Consider the following 18,703-nt stretch of genomic DNA (forward strand, 5'->3'; position numbering starts at 1 on the left):
TGGTCCCATCTTCCAAGTCATTAATAATATAAACAACATGTACTGTACAGATTGATGGCTCTATTTCTGGCCATTTTGGAGTAAAGAAAGGAGTGAAACAGGGTTGTGTCCAACCGCCCCCACCTCCCCCCCCCCACTCTGTTTGGCATCTTCTTCTCCATGCTCCTGACCTTCCCTGCAGATATGAAGGGAGTCTCCTTGCACACTAGGTCAGACGGCAAGCTCTATAATCTATCAAGGCGGGAAGCAAACAAAAAAACACATCACATCCTGATCAGAGAACTCCTCGACACTGATGATGCTGCACTAGTTGCTCACACAGGAACTCAGCTGCAAAGACTCATGGACTTTTTTTCATTCATGGGATGTGGGCGTTGCTGGCTAGGCCAGCATTTATTGCCCATCCCTAATTGCCCTTGAGCAAGTAGTGGTGAGCTGCCTTCTTGAACCGCTGCAGTCCATGTGAGGTAGGTAGACCCACAGTGCTGTTAGGAAGGGAGTTCCAGGATTTTGACCCAGCGACAGTGAAGGAACGGTTATAAAGTTCCAAGTCAGGATGGTGTGTGACTGGAGGGGAACTTGTAGGTGATGGTGTTCCCATCCATTTGCTGCCCTTGTCCTTCTTGTTGGTAGAGGTCATGGGTTTGGAAGGTGCTGTCTAAGGAGCCTTGGTGCATTGTTGCAGTGCACCTTGTAGATGGTACACACTGCTGCCACTGTGCGTCGATGGTGGAGGGAGTGAATGTTTGTAGATGGGGTGCCAATCAAGTGGGTTGCTTTGTCCTGGATGATGTCGAGCTTCTTGAGTGTTGTTGGAGCTGCACCCATCCAGGCAAGTGGAGGGTATTCCATCACACTCCTGACTTGTGCTTTGTAGATGGTGGACAGGCTTTGGAGAGTCCGGAGGTGAGTTACCCGCCGCAGGATTCCGAGCCTCTGACCTGCTCTTGTAGCCACGGTATTTATATGGCTACTCCAGTTCAGTTTCTGGTCAATGGTAGCCCCTGGGATGTTGATAGTGGGGGATTCAGCGATGGTAATGCTGTTGAATGTCAAGGGGAGACGGTTGAATTCTCTCTTGTTGGAGATGGTCATTGCCTGGCACTTGTGTGGCGCGAATGTTACTAGCCCAAGCCTGGATACTGTCCAAGTCTTTTTGTGTTTCTACACGGACTGCTTCAGTATCTGAGGAGTCATGAATGGTGCTGAACATTGTGCAATCATCAGCGAACATCCCCACTTCTGACCTTATGATTGAAGGAAGGTCATTGATGAAGCAGCTGAAGATGGTTGGGCCTAGGACACTACCCTGAGGAACTCCTACAGTGATGTCCTGGAGCTCAGATGATTGTCCTCCAACAACCACAACCATCTTCCTTTGCGCTAGGTATGACTGCAGCCAGCGGAGGGTTTTCCCTCTGATTCCAATCGATTTCAGTTTTGCTGGGGCTCCTTGATGCCATGTCGGTCAAATGCTGCCTTGATGTCAAGGGCAGTCACTCTCACCTCACCTATTGAGTTCAGCTCTTTTGTCCATGTTTGAACCAAGGCTGTAATAAGGTCAGGAGCTGAGTGGCCCTGGTGGAACCCAAACTGAGCGTCACTGAGCATGTTATTGCTAAGCAAGTGCCGCTTGATGGCACTGTTGATGACACATTCTATCACTTTACCGATGATTGAGAGTAGGCTGATGGGGCGGTAATTGGCCGGGTTGGACTTGTCCTGCTTTTTGTGTACAGGACATACCTGGGCAATTTTTCACATTGCAGGGTAGATGCCAGTTTTGTAGCTGTACTGGAACAGCTTGGATAGGGGCGCGGCAATTTCTGGAGCACAAGTCTTCAGTACTATTGCCGGAATATTGTCAGGGCCCATAGCTTTTGCAGTATCCAGTGCCTTCAGTCATTTCTTGATATCACGTGGAGTGAATTGAATTGGCTGAAGTCTGGTATCTGTGATGCTGGGGACTTCAGGAGGAGGCCGAGATGGATCATCAACTTGGCACTTCTGGCTGCAGATTGTTGCAAATGCTTCTGCCTTATTTTTCGCACTGATGTGCTGGGCTCCCCTATCATTGAGGATGGGGATATTTGTGGAGCCACCTCCTCCAGTTAGTTGTTTAATTGTCCACCACCATTCACGGCTGGATGTGGCAGGACTGCAGAGCTTAGATCTGATCCGTTGGCTATGGGATCGCTTAGCTCTGTCTATTGCATGCTGCTTATGCAGTTTGGCATTCAGATAGTCCTGTGTTGTAGCTTCACCAGGTTGACACCTCATTTTGAGGTATGCCTGGTGCTGCTCCTGGCATGCCCTCCTGCACTCTTCATTGAACCAGGGTTGGTCTCCTGGCTTGATGGTAATGGTAGAGTGGGGGATATGCCGGGCCCCCCCCCCCCCCCACCCCCCCCCCCCACCCCCTCCCTCTACCCCTCCCCCTTGCATCCCCTCCTCCCACCGGCACCATCCTACACCTGTGTAGGGGCCCCAACAACCCCACTGCCTTGTGGGCGTCTCGGGAGAGACCAAGGCTAAGGGAGTAAACCCTAACAGAAAATCCGGAGCGGAACCCCGTAGGCGGTCATGTGTCACCTTTGGCATGTTTCCGGCAGTTCCTGCAGCCATACTGGTGCCAAACGTCGTGTCCTGCACTCCTTTGGACCCCACCAGAAAGGCCGAGAGGGGGGTTTTGACGACTGGGCAACTCTCAACCTCCATAAATTTGCCCAGGCATGCGCCATGGAGAGGTCACTCCATAGTTGCCTCACAGCGACTGAAACAACACGGAAGGCAGCAGTTACGGGTTATAAGTCCAGATAAATCGGCGTAGAAACTGGGCGCCACGGGTTGCCTTTGTCGGTGGGAGAGGTCATTGCACCTCACTGGACAGCTAATTTCTCTGCAGCACCTGTGGAAGAGCCTGTCACTCCAGAATTGGCCTTTATAGCCACTCCAGGCGCTGCTTCACAAACCACTGACCACCTCCAGGCGCGTATCCATTGTCTCTCGAGATAAGGAGGCCCAAAAGAAGAAAGGTTACAGATTGTGGTTGAGTACAATTCTGCTGCTGCTGATGGCCCACAGCACCTCATGGATGCCCAGTTTTGCATTGCTAGATCTGTTCAAAATCAATCCCATTTAGCACGGTGATAGTGCCACACAACACGATGGACGGTATCCTCAATGTAAAGGTGGGACATCGTCTCCACAAGGACTGTGCAGTGGTCACTCCTACCAATACAGTCATGGACAGAAGCATCTGTGGCAGGTAGATTGGTGAGGACGAGGTCGAGTATGTTTTTCCCTCGTGTTGGTTCCCCCACCACCTGCCGCAGACCCAGTCTAGCAGCCATGTCCTTTAGGACTCGGCCAGCTCGGTCAGTAGTGATGCTACCGAGCCACTCTTGGTAATGGACATTGAAGTCCCCCACCCAGAGTACATTTTGTGCCCTTGCCACCCTCAGTGCTTCCTCCAAGTGGTGTTCAACATGGAGGAGTACTGAGTCATCAGCTGAGGGAGGGCGATAGGTGGTAATCAATAGGAGGTTACATTGCCCATGTTTGAACTGAGGCCATGAGACTTCATGGGGTCCGGAGTCGATGTTGATGACTCCCAGGGCAACTCCCTCCCTACTGTATACCACTGTGCTGCCACCTCTGCTGGGTCTGTCCTGCCGGTGGGACAGGACATACCCGGGGATGGTGATGGCAGTGTCTGGGACATTGTCTGTCAGGTATGATTCCGTGAGTATGACTATGTCAGGCTGTTGCTTGACTAGTCTGTGGCACAAGCCCCCAGATGTTAGTAAGGAGGACTTTGCAGGGTCAACAGGGCTGGGTTTGCTGTTGTCGTTTCTGGTGCCTAGGTCGATGCCGGGTGGTCCGTCCAGTTTCATTCCTTTTTATTGACTTCGTAGCAGTTAGGTACAACTGAGTGGAATGCTAGGCCATTTCAGAGGGCGTGTAAGAGTTAACCACATTGCTGTGGGTCTGGAGTCACATGTAGGCCAGACCAGGTAAGGACGGCAGATTTCCTTCCCTAAAGGACATTAGTGAACCAGATGGGTTTTTACAACAATCGACAATAGTTTCATGGCCATCATCAGACTAGCTTTTAATTCCAGATTTATTAATTAAATTCAAATTCCACCTTCTGCTGTGGTGGGATTCAAACCCATGTCTCCAGAGCAATACCTGGGTCTCTGGGTTACTAGTCCAGTGATAATACCACTACGCTACCGCCTACCCACAACTGGACTGTCTCTCCCCTGCCTGTTACTTGTTCTCCTTGATTATAAGCATCAATAAAACTGTGGTCATGGGACAACATGTTACAAATCTGCCCTGATCACAGTAAATAACATCCCACTGGAAGTGGTTAGCAAATTTTGCTACCTTGGGTCCACAGTGACAGACAATCTGTCCCTTGATGCAGAGCTTGTTACACACATGGGGAAAGCAGCAAGTGCCTTTGGCTGACTTGTGAAATACGCATGGTATAACACCACCCTGACCCTTAGGACCAAGCTGATGGTTTATAAGGCCTGTGTTCTCTGCACCTTGCTGTATGAGTCTGAAACATGGGTGATTTACAGCTACCAGGAAAAGAAACTCAATAATTTCCATCTTCGCTGTCTGCGGTGCATTATGGGTATATCCTGGCAGAACAAAATCACAAATGTGGCAGTCCTCTCAAAGGCAGAGCTCCCCAGCGTGTTGGCATTAATCAAACAGAGGCGGCTTTGGTGGATTGGACATGTCCGCAGGATGGAAGACAGTCTCATACCCAAGGACCATCTGTATGGTGAGGTAGCTGGGGTCAGACGACCAGTGGGGCACCCAAAGCTCCACTTCAGGGAAGCTTGTAAGCGTGACATGAAGGCTCTAAATGTCGACTGTTGCACTTGGGAGTCACTAGCTGGCAAAAGAGGGAAATGGTGACACATTCTGTGGACTGGTGAGCACTACCATGATCACCAGTTGCTGCAGCAGCTTGGCAACAGGTGCCAACATCAGAAACAGCAACTCACAGCATCACTCAGCAGCTTCACGTGTAGCACTTGTGGCAAAACCTGCCTCTCAAGAATTGGTCTTCACAGCTATCAGCAAAGGTGCACCAAGAGAAGACACCCCACCTAAATTCTGTGTCTCCATCATCTTTCGTAGATAGACGAATGCCAACCAAATGATGAGATCCCAGCACTGATCCCTGTGGCACCCCACTAGATACAGTTTGCCAACCTACTCTTTGTGTCCTGTGAGAAAGCCAGTCCTCTATCCATGCTAATATATTACCTCCAACACCATGAGTTCTTATCGTGTGTAGTAACCTTTTATATGGCACCATACTGAGTGCCTTTTGGAAATCCAAATACACGATACTGACTGGATCCCCTTTATCCACCCTGCTTGTAACATCCTCAAAGAACTCTAATAAATTTGTCAAACATTATTTCCCTTTCACAAAACCATGTTGACTCTGCCTGATTGTATTCTGATTTTCTAAATTTCCTGCTACTACATCCTTAGTAATGGATTCGAGCATTTTCCCAATGACAGATGTTCGGCTAACTGGCCGAGCGTTTTCTGCTTTCAGTCACCCCTCCTTTCTTGAATAGGGGCATGGTATTTGTGGTTTTCCAGTCCGCTGGGAGCTTTCCATAATCTAGGGAATGTTGAAAGATTATAACCAATGTACCCACTATCTCTGCAGCCACTTCTTTTAAGACCCTAGGATGCAGGTCATCCGATCCAGGGGACTTGTCAGACTTTAGTCCCATAGCTTTCCTTGTACATTTCTCCAGTAATAGTGATTGTTTTAAGCTCCTCCCCCCATTTTGACTCCTGATTTTCTACTATTATTTGGATGCTTTTTGCGTCTTCTACTGTGAAGACAGATCGAAAATATTTGTTCAAAGTCTCTGTCTTTTCCTTGTTATCTCTTATTAATTTCCCAGTCTCATCTTCTAAGGGACCAACATTTATTTTAGCTACTCTGTTCCTTTTTACATATTTGTAGAAGCCCCTTCAGTCTGTTTTTATATTTCTTGCTAGTTTACTCTCATTGTCTAATTGCTCCATTTTTTTTAGTCCTCCTTTGCTAGTTTCTAAAGTTTTCCCAATCTTCTGACCTACCACTAATCTTTGCAGCATTGTACACCTTTTCTTTCGCTTTGATACTATCCTTAATTTATTAGTTAGCCACGGATGGTTCACCCTTCTCGTAGTCGTTCCTTCTCAATGGAATATATCTTTGTTGAGGGTTATAAAATATCTCCTTAAATGTCTGTCACTACTTATTCACCCTCTTCCCTTTTAACCTATTTCCATCCACATTAGCCAACTCTGTCTTTATACCTTTGTAATTGCCTTTATTGAAGTTTAAGACACTAGTTTCAGACCCAAATTTCTCACCCTCAAACTGGGAATACTGAAGAGACCAGAATTGGTGGAATACTGAAAGGCTGGAGGAAATCACAGAGATTGAGAGGGATGAAGCCATGGAGAGATTTGAAAACAAAGATGAGAATTTTAATATTGAGGTTTTGCTTAATCAGGAGCCCATTATGTCAGTGAGTGGAGGAAAGATGGGCAAGTGTTAGGACATGGGCAACTGAGTTTTGAATGACTTCAAATTTGCAAAGGGTAGAACTAGGAAGATCAGCCTAGTGGTGGAATAGACAAGTGTAGAGGTAACAAAGGCATGAATGTGCCTTTCAGCAGCAGATGGGCTGAGACAGGAGAAGAGTCAGTGTTGTTATGAAAGTGGAAATAAGCGGTCTTAGAGTGAATATTTGGTTGAAAGCTAATTTCACTGCCTACAAGGGGAGAGGATGAATGATGGATGGGCACTTGAGAGAAATAAACTTACAGGGCATTGGGGATAGGGCTGGGGAATGGGACTGATTGGATAGCTCTGCAGAGAGCTGGCATGGACTCGATGGGCCGAAAGGCCTCTTTCTGTGCTGTTATGCTTAGCAATAACCTGCTCAATGATGCTCAGTTCCGCCAGGGCCACTCAGCTCCTGACCTCATTACAGCCTTGGTTCAAACATGGACAAAAGAGCTGAACTCAAGAGGTGAGGTGAGAGTGACTGCCCTTGACATCAAGGCAGCATTTGACTGAGTATGGTATCAAGGAGCCCCAGCAAAACTGAAGTCAATGGGAATCAGGGGGAAAACACTCCACTGGCTGGAATCATACCGAGCGCAAAGGAAGATGGTTGTGGTTGTTGGAGGTCAATCATCTGAGCTCCAGGACATCACTGCAGGAGTTCCTCAGAGTAGTGTCCTAGGCCCAACCATCTTCAGCTGCTTCATCAATGACCTTCCTTCAATCATAAGGTCAGAAGTGGGGATGTTCGCTGATGATTGCACAATGTTCAGCACCATTCATGACTCCTCAGATACTGAAGCAGTTCATGTAGAAATGCAGCAAGACCTGGACAATATCCAGGCTTGGGCTGATAATTGGCAAGTAACATTTGCGCCACACAATTGCCAGGCAATGACCATCTCCAACAAGAGAGAATCTCACCATCTCCCCTTGACAATCAATGGCATTACCATCGCTGAATCCCCCACTATCAACATCCTAGGGGCTACCATTGACCAGAAACTGAACTGGAGTAACCATATAAATACCGTGGCTACAAGAGCAGGTCAGAGGCTATGAATCCTGAGGTGTGTAACTCACCTCCTGACTCCCCAAAGCCTGTCCACCATCTACAAGGCACAAGTCAGGAGTGTGATGGAATACTCTCCATTTGCCTGGATGGGTGCAGCTCCAACAACACTCAAGAAGCTCGACACCATCCAGGACAAAGCAGCCCACTTGATTGGCACCCCATCTACAAACATTCACTCCCTCCACCACCGACGTACAGTGGCAGCAGTGTGTACCATCTCCAAGATGTACTGCAGCAACACACCAAGGCTCCTTAGACAGCACCTTCCAAACCCATGACCTCTACCAACTAGAAGGACAAGGGCAGCAAATACATGGGAACACCACCACCTGCAAGTTCCCCTCCAAGTCACACACCATCCTGTCTTGGAACTATATCACCGTTCCTTCACTGTTGCTGGGTCAAAATCCTGGAACTCCCTTCCTAACAGCACTGTGGGTGTACCTATATCCCATGGACTGCAGCGGTTCAAGAAGGCAGCTCACCACTACTTGCTCAAGGGCAATTAGGGATGGGCAATAAATGCTAGTCTAGCCAGCGACGCCCACATCCCAGGAATGAATTTAAAAAAAAGTTTAGTTGGAGGAAATTTCTGCTGCTCTAGTGCTGATGTCAAATAAGCAGTCTGACAGTTTATGAAACAGTGGAGGGGTTGAGAGAGAGTTGGTGGTGAGGTTAGCATACGTGTGACACTGTGATTTTGGATGTCGTTGAGGGGCAGCATGTAGAGGAGAAATAGGAGGTAACAACCAGGACTCCAAGTCACAGCTGCTCGAAAGGTCATCTATCCCTCTGTGAATTGAATAGCACTTGCCTATTTTCCTCTTTTATTTTGCTACTCTGGCAAACCACTTCGAGTCATTTATAGAATCATTGAGTCCATGCTTCACAGTGAAGATTTCCTCTCTGTTAAATCCCTGACCTTTGCTACCTTGACTGAACCCCTCAACACATGCAAAATTTTGCTTCTTTTGGACCAGATTTTAAATTATTGATATTTTTCTCTTCGTGGTGCAGTTGTCCCAGTTCTTATCCAGTCTCCGATCCTGGAACGTGTCACAGAGGGTCACACAGTGCGGTTACAGTGCACCATGTGGAACGCCGCAGTGAGAGACACTGATGTTCACTGGTACCGGGAGCTACCAGGACAAAATATGGAGTGGATTTTAACACATGATATAATGAACAGCACACGACGGAGCCCAGGTTTCACTGACCGTTTCCAGTCTTCCAGAGACACCTCCAATAACAGCTTCATTTTGACAATCAAACATGTGCAGCCCAATGACACTGCCGTCTATTACTGTAAAGTGTGGGGAGATATCAGTGGGAATGGAACCCAGATCATTGTAACCAGTAAGTCCAGTTTACGTTATGTTCACTGATTTATAATAGAAATATTAAATCTGTATTCACTCCACATTTCAGAGTGGAGTTGGGAAAATGAGATGGTGGATTTGTGTGTTTAGATTGATGATAATTCATGTCAACACAATATTAAGCACTGCAGTCTCTGAGAGATCATAAAGTATATTCAAGGACCATCAACAATCAGAATGAATGACTGCACTCTAGAATGTCTGCTGGAATGAATGGGACTGTTTGTCCCCTGGGTGAATGATATACTATGTCCCTGGGGAGAATGTGGCTTTATGTCTCCTTCTAATGATTGCAGACCATTACATTAATTACAGTGTGTATCTGTTCTAATGCTGCATGTCTGTTACTGAATTGTGTTCACCCTGCTGATATTTTACAGAAGCCTGGACTCCAGATCTGTTTCCAATTATTCTGGGCTCTCTGCTGGGTTTCCTGCTGCTCCTGGTCATTACTGTAATCATTTTGCTTTATGTGAAACAATGGTTGTGTTGCACAAACACATCAACACAGAACAGGTAAATATAATTTATTCCATTCACAGGTGCTGTTGAGAAGTCATCTGGATGTTCTGTTGTTAATTGAACTCAGTAAATTCTATAACTCTGAGCTTATTTACATCTTTACTTTTGTCCCTTCCTTCCCTTTCTCTCTCATGATCTCTGACCTCCTCTCTCCATCTCTCTCCATTTATCAGATTCTCTTTCTCGCTTTCTCTGCTCCTGGTGAATTGGGCAATGCCCTGATAAACACTGATGTCTTTTTTTATCTCATTCTATTTCTGTTTCTCTGGTCCTGGTATAATGTGGAGATGGGAATGCAGCGTGTGGGGGGCAGTAACAGGTGACGATCCGGGAACATGGAAAGATGAGGATACCTGATCGATATTAATGGGCAGGCCTAATTTGAATATTGTTTCTGGATTCAATGTCTTCTCTGTAAGTAAGAAGCATGACACTGACCCTCATGATGCAATTTCTGGGGCTTCAAGGCCCAGTGAAACACTGAAATGGAGGAAGAGGTTTGGAGCTTACCACATAGAGGAAAGAAGAAGGGGAAGTGTCAGGTGGCTGTGAAAAGACGGAAGATGCCTTGCCACCACCCGCTCCCCCCACCCACCACTCTCGTTTCACAGATGCTTCCTTGATGTTCTGCTGGGTGGTCTAAGGACCAGGGCGTACCTGATATTTACCAATGGCAGAAAGAGGAAACCAGCTGCCATGACTCAGAAGGAGTGAGTAGAGATGGCAGAGGAGGTGATTGGAGATGGCAGAAGGTGTGAGTAGAGATGGCAGAAGGTGTGAGTAGAGATGGCAGAAGGTGTGAGTAGAGATGGCAGAAGGAGTGAGTAGAGATAGCAGAAGGAGTGTGTAGAGATGGCAGAAGGAGTGTGTAGAGATGGCAGAAGCAGTGTGTAGAGATGGCAGAAGCAGTGTGTAGAGATGGCAGAAGCAGTGTGTAGAGATGGCAGAGGGAGTGAGTAGAGATGGCAGAGGGAGTGAGTAGAGATGGCAGAGGGAGTGAGTAGAGATGGCAGAGGGAGTGAGTAGAAATGGCAGAAGGAGTGAGTAGAGATGGCAGAAGGAGTGAGTAGAGATGGCAGAGGGAGTGAGTAGAGATGGCAGAGGGAGTGAGTAGAGATGGCAGAAGGAGTGAGTCGAGATGGCAGAGGGAGTGAGTCGAGATGGCAGAGGGAGTGAGTAGAGATGGCAGAAGGAGTGAGTGGAGATGGCAGAAGGAGTGAGTGGAGATGGCAGAAGGTGTGAGTGGAGATGGCAGAAGGTGTGAGTGGAGATGGCAGAAGGAGTGAGTAGAGATGGCAGAGGGAGTGAGTAGAGATGGCAGAGGGAGTGAGTAGAGATGGCAGAAGGTGTGAGTAGAGATGGCAGAAGGTGTGAGTAGAGATGGCAGAAGGAGTGAGTAGAGATGGCAGAGGGAGTGAGTAGAGATGGCAGAGGGAGTGAGTAGAGATGGCAGAGGGAGTGAGTGGAGATGGCAGAAGGAGTGAGTGGAGATGGCAGAAGGAGTGAGTGGAGATGGCAGAAGGAGTGAGTAGAGATGGCAGAAGGAGTGAGTAGAGATGGCAGAAGGATTGAGTAGAGATGGCAGAAGGGGTGAATAGAGATGGCAGAGGGAGTGAGTAGAGATGGCAGAAGGAGTGAGTGGAGATGGCAGAAGGAGTGAGTGGAGATGGCAGAAGGAGTGAGTAGAGATGGCAGAAGGAGTGAGTAGAGATGGCAGAAGGATTGAGTAGAGATGGCAGAAGGAGTGAGTAGAGATGGCAGAGGGAGTGAGTAGAGATGGCAGAAGGAGTGAGTAGAGATGGCAGGTGTGAGTAGAGATGGCAGAAGGAGTGAGTAGAGATGGCAGAGGGAGTGAGTAGAGATGGCAGAAGGAGTGAGTAGAGATGGCAGAGGGAGTGAGTAGAGATGGCAGAAGGAGTGAGTAGAGATGGCAGTTCTCACACTTCTCAGGATTAAATTCCATTTTCCACTGCTCCGTCCATCTTACCAGCTCATCTATATCGTCCTGTTATCTAAGGCTTTCCTCCTCACTATTTACAACACCACCAATTTTTGTGTCATCTGCAAACTTACTGATCATACCTCCTATATTCACGTCTAAATCATTAATATACACTACAAACAGCAAGGTTCCCAGCACCGATCCCTGTGGTACACCACTGGTCACAGACTTCCACTCGCATAAACAACCCTCGACCATCACCCTCTGCCTCCTGCCACTAAGCCAATTTTGGATCCAATTTGCCCTGGATCCCATGGGCTCGTACCTTCTTAACCAATCTGAATAGCCTTTGAGAGAGCAGGCAGTGAGCTCTCATCACAGAGTATCCAGTCTCTGACCTGGTCTCCTAGCCATGCTGTTGATGTGGCTGGTCCAGTGAATCATCTGGCTGTGGTGAAACCCCATTAAGCTGTTATGGTGGAAAACTTACTGATGGTGATTCCATTGATGGTCATGGAGAGAGGCCTCCATTTTCTCTTATTTGTGATTGTTATTACCTGGCACATGCTATCTAGGTCCTGCTGTAAGCTGGAATGTGTTGCTTCATTATGAGAGAAGCTGAACACTGCAGAATTGTTAGGGAGCAGCCTTACTCCTGACCTGATGATGGAGGGAAGGTCATTGAAAAAGCAGCTGAAGATGACTGGGCAGAGGACCCATCCCTGAGGAATTCCTACAGCAATGTGCTGAGGTGATTGGCCTCCAGCTACCAGAACCATCTTCCTCTGAGTCAGTATGAGTCCAGCCACTGATGGTTTTTTCCCTCGATCCCCCTGACCTCAATTTGCTTGAACTGCTGGTGCCACACTGTCACACAACTCCTCAGGAAGAAGGATAAGACACTCCTACAACCTGGAATAAAATTTGGGAATATTTCCCAACTTGTCTATTGCTCACTTACAGGAAACAGAATGAAGTTGTGCTGTTAGAGGCATGGTGTGGTGAGAGGGTACAGACCATTGAAAGTTCCATCTATCAGGGTGTGTTGGGCTGTAGGTTATAAAGGTGCTCGGACTCTTGCTCTCTCTCTACCTCTGCCTCTATATGTGGGGGATTTGTATTCTTTTTGTACAGTACAGGAAAGACAAGCAAAAAGGAAAAGGAAGTGGTGTTGCACTGATAATGAGGGATGGGATCAGTACATTAATAAGGGAGGATCTCAGATTGGAAGAACAAAATGTGGAATCTGTTTGGGTGGAGCTAAGAAACAGCAAGGGCAGCAAACATTGATAGGAGTTGTTTATAGGCCACCAAACAGTAGTGGTAGTGTGGCACATGGTATTAATCAGGAGATTAGAGAAGTATGTGGCATGGGTAATACACTAATCATGGGTGACTTCAATCTGCATATAGACTGGATAAACCTAACGAGTACTAATGCTGTGGAGGATGAGTTTCTGGAGTGTATTAGGGATGGTTTTCTAGAGCAGTATCATGAGGAATCGACTAGAGAGCAGACTATTTTAAATCTAGTATCGAGTCATGAGAAAGGGCTAATTAATACTTGTTGTAAAATAACCTTTAAGAATGAGTGACCATAATATGACAGAACTTTTGTTATGTATGAAAGTGAGGTAATTCAATCTGAAGCCAGGGTGTTAAATTTGAACAAAGGAAATTATGAAGATATGAGGAGCAAATTGGCTGAGGTGAATTGGGAAAATACATTGAAAGGTATGACAGTACATAGGTAATGGATAGTCTTTAAAGAATTATTACATAGTTTACAGCAACTATACATTCCTTCAAGGCACAAAAAACCCAAATGTAAAGGCAGTCAACCATGGCTAACAAAGGAAATTAAGGATTGTATAAAATTAAAAGAAAAGGCCTATAAAGTTGCCAGAAATAGTAGGATTTTAGGGGATTGGGAGGATTTCAGAATACAGCAAAGGAGGATGAAGAAACTGATAAAGAAAGAGAGAATAGAATATGAATGTAAGCCAGCAAAAAACATAAAAACGGACTGTAAAAGCTTCTTTAGGTATGTAAAAAGGAAATGTTTGGCTAAGATAAATGTGGGCCCATTACAGGCAGGACCAGGAGAATTTATAATGGGGAATAGAGAAATGGAAGAGAAGCTAAATGATTACTTCACTGAGGAAGATACAAAAAATCTCCCAGAATTAGAGGTCCAAGGGAATAGAAAGAATGAGGAATTGAAGGAAATTAGCATCAGTAAGATGGTTGTATTGGAGAAATTAATGGGGCTTAAGGTTGATAAGTCCCCGAGACCTGATACTCCACATCCTAGAGTGTTGAAAGAGGTAGCTATGGAGATAGTGGATGCATTGGTATGTTACGACCAGGTGAGAAAGGTGTCTAGGATTCCCTTTCAGCCTTTACCTGGTCTTATCATCACAGGGTTTAATTTTAAACACACTGTGTTTTTAGCTCCCCCTTGGTGAATCCTTGTTCACCTCTTTCCAATTATAAGGCAAAGAAATCAACACAAACAGGCTTTCTTAGAGTTAAAGAAGAAAAGTTGAAACTTATTAAAGTTAAACTCTAATTTGGGTGACACCAACAGATACACAATGCGCCCACGCTAGCATGGATGCGTGATACACACATGCAAATAGAGACAGAGAAGAGCAGAAGAAATAAAGTGGAAAAAGTTTGAAGCAATATCTGAAGAGCTTTTGTTACAGTTCTTCGAGCTCACTGCAGAGTCCTTGATTGTAGGTAGATCTTGATTTTCGTTGGGGCCCAGTATTCTTCTTAAACTTTGTTCAGTGTAGGAGATTTTTCTCTTTTGGGGTTCATGTGTCTTCAGTGAATTCAGAGGCTTGTGAGAAAGAGATGGGAGCAGACAGGAGAGATCTTCTCAGTCCAGGAGCAAACAATCTGAGTTCAAACGCTCTGTGGCTATTTCAAAAGACTCCTGGAACAGCCAGTTAGGGTGTGACCAGCTGGTCCAACCAGTCCTGGCCCCTGTGGATTGCATCACCCCAGCAGGTCCTGGAATGCACTTCCCCACCCCCTCACTGTCCCATGAACAACATCCATTGTAGGTTGAATGTGTCATGGAATGATCCTTTGCCTACACAAGCACTGTCTGTTAATATGCAAATGCTTTTTTCCAGCCACGGCTGATCTGTTTAACAAGTCATTTCCTCACTCCAGCAACAGTTAAAAATCAATGTTCATGACAAAACCAATGTGCCTCATTCTTGGCAGGTGGGGGCCTGCATAACAGTCATCATCTTCCAAAATTCTATAGATTCTGGAGCAGTTCCTGCAGATTGGAAGGTAGCAAATGTCCCCCCACTATTTAAGAAGGGACGGCGAGAGAAAACAGAGAATTACATCAGTCGTTGGGAAAATGCTAGAATCTATTCTAAAGGATGTGATAAATGGACACTTGGATAATAATGATCTGATTGGGCATAGTCAACATGGATTTATGAATGGGAAATCATGTTTGATGAACCTATTGGAGTTTTTTGAGGATGTTACTAACAGAATTGATAAAGGGGAGTCGGTGGATGTAGTATATGTGGATTTTCAGAAGGCTTTTGATAAAGTCCCCCACAGGAGGTTGGTTAGCAAAGTTAAAGCACATGGGATAGGAGGTAATATACTGGCATGGATTCTTTTGGGCCTCCTTATCTCGAGAGACAATGGATACGCGCCTGGAGGTGGTCAGTGGTTTGTGAAGCAGCGCCTGGAGTGGCTATAAAGGCCAATTCTGGAGTGACAGGCTCTTCCACAGGTGCTGCAGAGAAATTTGTTTGTTGGGGCTGTTGCACAGTTGGCTCTCCCCTTGCGCCTCTGTCTTTTTTCCTGCCAACTACTAAGTCTCTTCGACTCACCACAATTTAGCCCTGTCTTTATGGCTGCCCGCCAGCTCTGGCGAATGCTGGCAACTGACTCCCACGACTTGTGATCAATGTCACACGATTTCATGTCACGTTTGCAGACGTCTTTATAACGGAGACATGGACGGCCGGTGGGTCTGATACCAGTGGCGAGCTCGCTGTACAATGTGTCTTTGGGGATCCTGCCATCTTCCATGCGGCTCACATGGCCAAGCCATCTCAAGCGACTCAGTAGTGTGTATAAGCTGGGGGTGTTGGCCGCTTCAAGGACTTCTGTGTTGGAGATATAGTCCTGCCACCTGATGCCAAGTATTCTCCGAAGGCAGCGAAGATGGAATGAATTGAGACGTCGCTCTTGGCTGGCATACGTTGTCCAGGCCTCGCTGCCGTAGAGCAAGGTACTGAGGACACAGGCCTGATACACTCGGACTTTTGTGTTCCGTGTCAGTGCGCCATTTTCCCACACTCTCTTGGCCAGTCTGGACATAGCAGTGGAAGCCTTACCCATGCGCTTGTTGATTTCTGCATCTAGAGACAGGTTACTGGTGATAGTTGAGCCTAGGTAGGTGAACTCTTGAACCACTTCCAGAGCGTGGTCGCCAATATTGATGGATGGAGCATTTCTGACATCCTGCCCCATGATGTTCGTTTTCTTGAGGCTGATGGTTAGGCCAAATTCATTGCAGGCAGACGCAAACCTGTCGATGAGACTCTGCAGGCATTCTTCAGTGTGAGATGTTAAAGCAGCATCGTCAGCAAAGAGGAGTTCTCTGATGAGGACTTTCCGTACTTTGGACTTCGCTCTTAGACGGGCAAGGTTGAACAACCTGCCCCCTGATCTTGTGTGGAGGAAAATTCCTTCTTCAGAGGATTTGAACGCATGTGAAAGCAGCAGGGAGAAGAAAATCCCAAAAAGTGTGGGTGCGAGAACACAGCCCTGTTTCACACCACTCAGGATAGGAAAGGGCTCTGATGAGGAGCCACCATGTTGAATTGTGCCTTTCATATTGTCATGGAATGAGGTGATGATACTTAGTAGCTTTGGTGGACATCCGATCTTTTCTAGTAGTCTGAAGAGACCACGTCTGCTGACGAGGTCAAAGGCTTTGGTGAGATCAATGAAAGCAATGTAGAGGGGCATCTGTTGTTCACGGCATTTCTCCTGTATCTGACGAAGGGAGAACAGCATGTCAATAGTCAATCTCTCTGCACGAAAGCCACACTGTGCCTCAGGGTAGACGCGCTCGGCCAGCTTCTGGAGCCTGTTCAGAGCGACTCGAGCAAAGACTTTCCCCACTATGCTGAGCAGGGAGATTCCACGGTAGTTGTTGCAGTCACCGCGGTCACCTTTGTTTTTATAGAGGGTGATGATGTTGGCATCGCGCATGTCCTGGGGTACTGCTCCCTCGTCCCAGCACAGGCATAGCAGTTCATGTAGTGCTGAGAGTATAGCAGGCTTGGCACTCTTGATTATTTCAGGGGTAATGCTGTCCTTCCCAGGGGCTTTTCCGCTGGCTAGGGAATCAATGGCATCACTGAGTTCCGATTTGGTTGGCTGTATGTCCAGCTCATCCATGACTGGTAGAGGCTGGGCTGCATTGAGGGCAGTCTCAGTGACAGCATTCTCCCTGGAGTACAGTTCTAGGTAGTGCTCAACCCAGCGGTCCATCTGTTTGCGTTGGTCAGTGATTATGTCCCCCGATTTAGATTTGAGGGGGGTGATCTTCTTGATGGTTGGCCCAAGAGCTCTCTTCATGCCATCATACATTCCTCTGATGTTTCCGGTGTCTGAGGCCAGCTGAATATGACTGCATAGGTGTTGCCAGTAGTCGTTTGCGCAACGCCTAGCTGTTCTTTGTGCAGTACTTCTGGCTGCTTTAAGTGCTGCGGATGTTAAATCGCTGGGGGCTTTCTTGTAGTTCAAAAGTGCAATGCGCTTAGCGGCTATGACAGGTTCCAGCTCTTCATTATGAGATTGAAACCAGTCTGCATTTCTCTTCGCACTTTTGCCGTAGGTGGTCAAAGCTGACTCATAGATGGCGTCTCTGATGTGGGCCCACTTGGTCTCAGCATCCCCTGTGGGAGTGTTTTGAAGGGCTGTTACAAGTGAATTTAGAAATTTTTGTAACAGCTGTGGGTGAGAAATTCTGCTCGTGTTGATGCGCGGGTGGCCCTTCTGCTTGGAATGATGCAACTTCTTTGGTCTGAGTCTAACCTTGCTGCACACCAGGGAGTGGTCGGTGTCGCAGTCCGCACTGTGGAAGCTGCGTGTGATTTGAACACTGTTTAAGGCGGCTCGCCTTGTGACAATGAGGTCTAGCTGGTGCCAACGACGTGATCTTGGGTGCCTCCATGAAACCTGGTGACAGGGTTTAGTGTGAAAGAACGAGTTGGTGATGCAGAGGTTATGATAGGTACACAACTCAAGCAGTCTCTGCCCGTTCTCATTCATCCTTCCAACGCCATAGCGCCCAAGGCAGGAGGGCCATGAGTCATGGTCGGCCCCAACCCTGGCATTAAAGTCCCCCAGCAGGAATAGGTGTTCGGTGTTGGGGATGCTGCTAATGATGTTATGGAGTTGTTCATAGAACTGGTCTTTAGCTTCAGGTGCGGAGCAGAGTGTTGGAGCATAGATGCTGAGTAGGTGTACTGGACCAGAGGTGGTGAGCAGTCGGATGGACAGTATGCGTTCCGAGCCATTTGAGGGAGGCTCTATCATGCTGAGCAAGGAGTTTCTGATGGCGAAGCCCACTCCATGCTGTCTTGGTTCTTCAGGATCCCTGCCCTGCCAGAAGAGAGCCACTCGCGGGGAGGCGAGTCTCCTGAAGTGCTGCAATGTCCACATTGAATCTACTGAGCTCGTTGTTAATGATGGCGGTCTTCCGAGAATCGTTGATTTGTGTAAGGTCTTCCGACAGGCCAGGACACATAGTTCTGACGTTCCAGCTTGCAAAGCGAAGGGCTGGTACCTTCTTTCCTTTTTTCATGTTGTTTGGTGCGGTGTATCAGTCCACCTTTCGGGCAATGACCCTGAGCTCCAAGCACCCATTGAAGCAGGCAGACTGTGGCGGGACAGAACCTTATTGACCGGGGGCTGCCCGGTTTGAGGCGGGCGGTAGCTGTCCAGTGAGGTGCAATGACCTCTCCCACCGACAAAGGCAACCCGTGGCGCCCAGTTTCTACGCCAATTTATCTGGACTTATAACCCGTAACTGCTGCCTTCCGTGTTGTTTTAGTCGCTGTGAGGCAACTATGGAGTGACCTCTCCACGGCGCATGCCTGGGCAAATTT

At 47.3% G+C, this 18,703-nt stretch overlaps 2 protein-coding genes across 2 annotated transcripts in view; both read left to right on the forward strand.

The window, feature by feature from the left end:
- Positions 1-18,703, forward strand: part of LOC137359981 (uncharacterized) — a 214,492-nt gene that overhangs the window by 20,639 nt on the left and 175,150 nt on the right. The window contains exons 4-5 of the mRNA XM_068025575.1: positions 8,706-9,044; positions 9,448-9,583. Of these exons, the coding sequence (XP_067881676.1) occupies positions 8,706-9,044; positions 9,448-9,583 (475 nt within the window). The remainder of the gene's footprint in view (positions 1-8,705; positions 9,045-9,447; positions 9,584-18,703) is intronic.
- Positions 13,661-18,703, forward strand: part of LOC137359976 (apolipoprotein A-IV-like) — a 72,609-nt gene continuing 67,566 nt past the window's right edge. The window contains exons 1-2 of the mRNA XM_068025567.1: positions 13,661-13,769; positions 14,368-14,487. Coding sequence (XP_067881668.1) covers positions 13,661-13,769; positions 14,368-14,487 — 229 coding nt within the window. The remainder of the gene's footprint in view (positions 13,770-14,367; positions 14,488-18,703) is intronic.

The sequence above is a fragment of the Heterodontus francisci genome, unplaced genomic scaffold (assembly GCF_036365525.1).
Source record: "Heterodontus francisci isolate sHetFra1 unplaced genomic scaffold, sHetFra1.hap1 HAP1_SCAFFOLD_410, whole genome shotgun sequence".
Lineage (NCBI taxonomy): Eukaryota > Metazoa > Chordata > Chondrichthyes > Heterodontiformes > Heterodontidae > Heterodontus > Heterodontus francisci.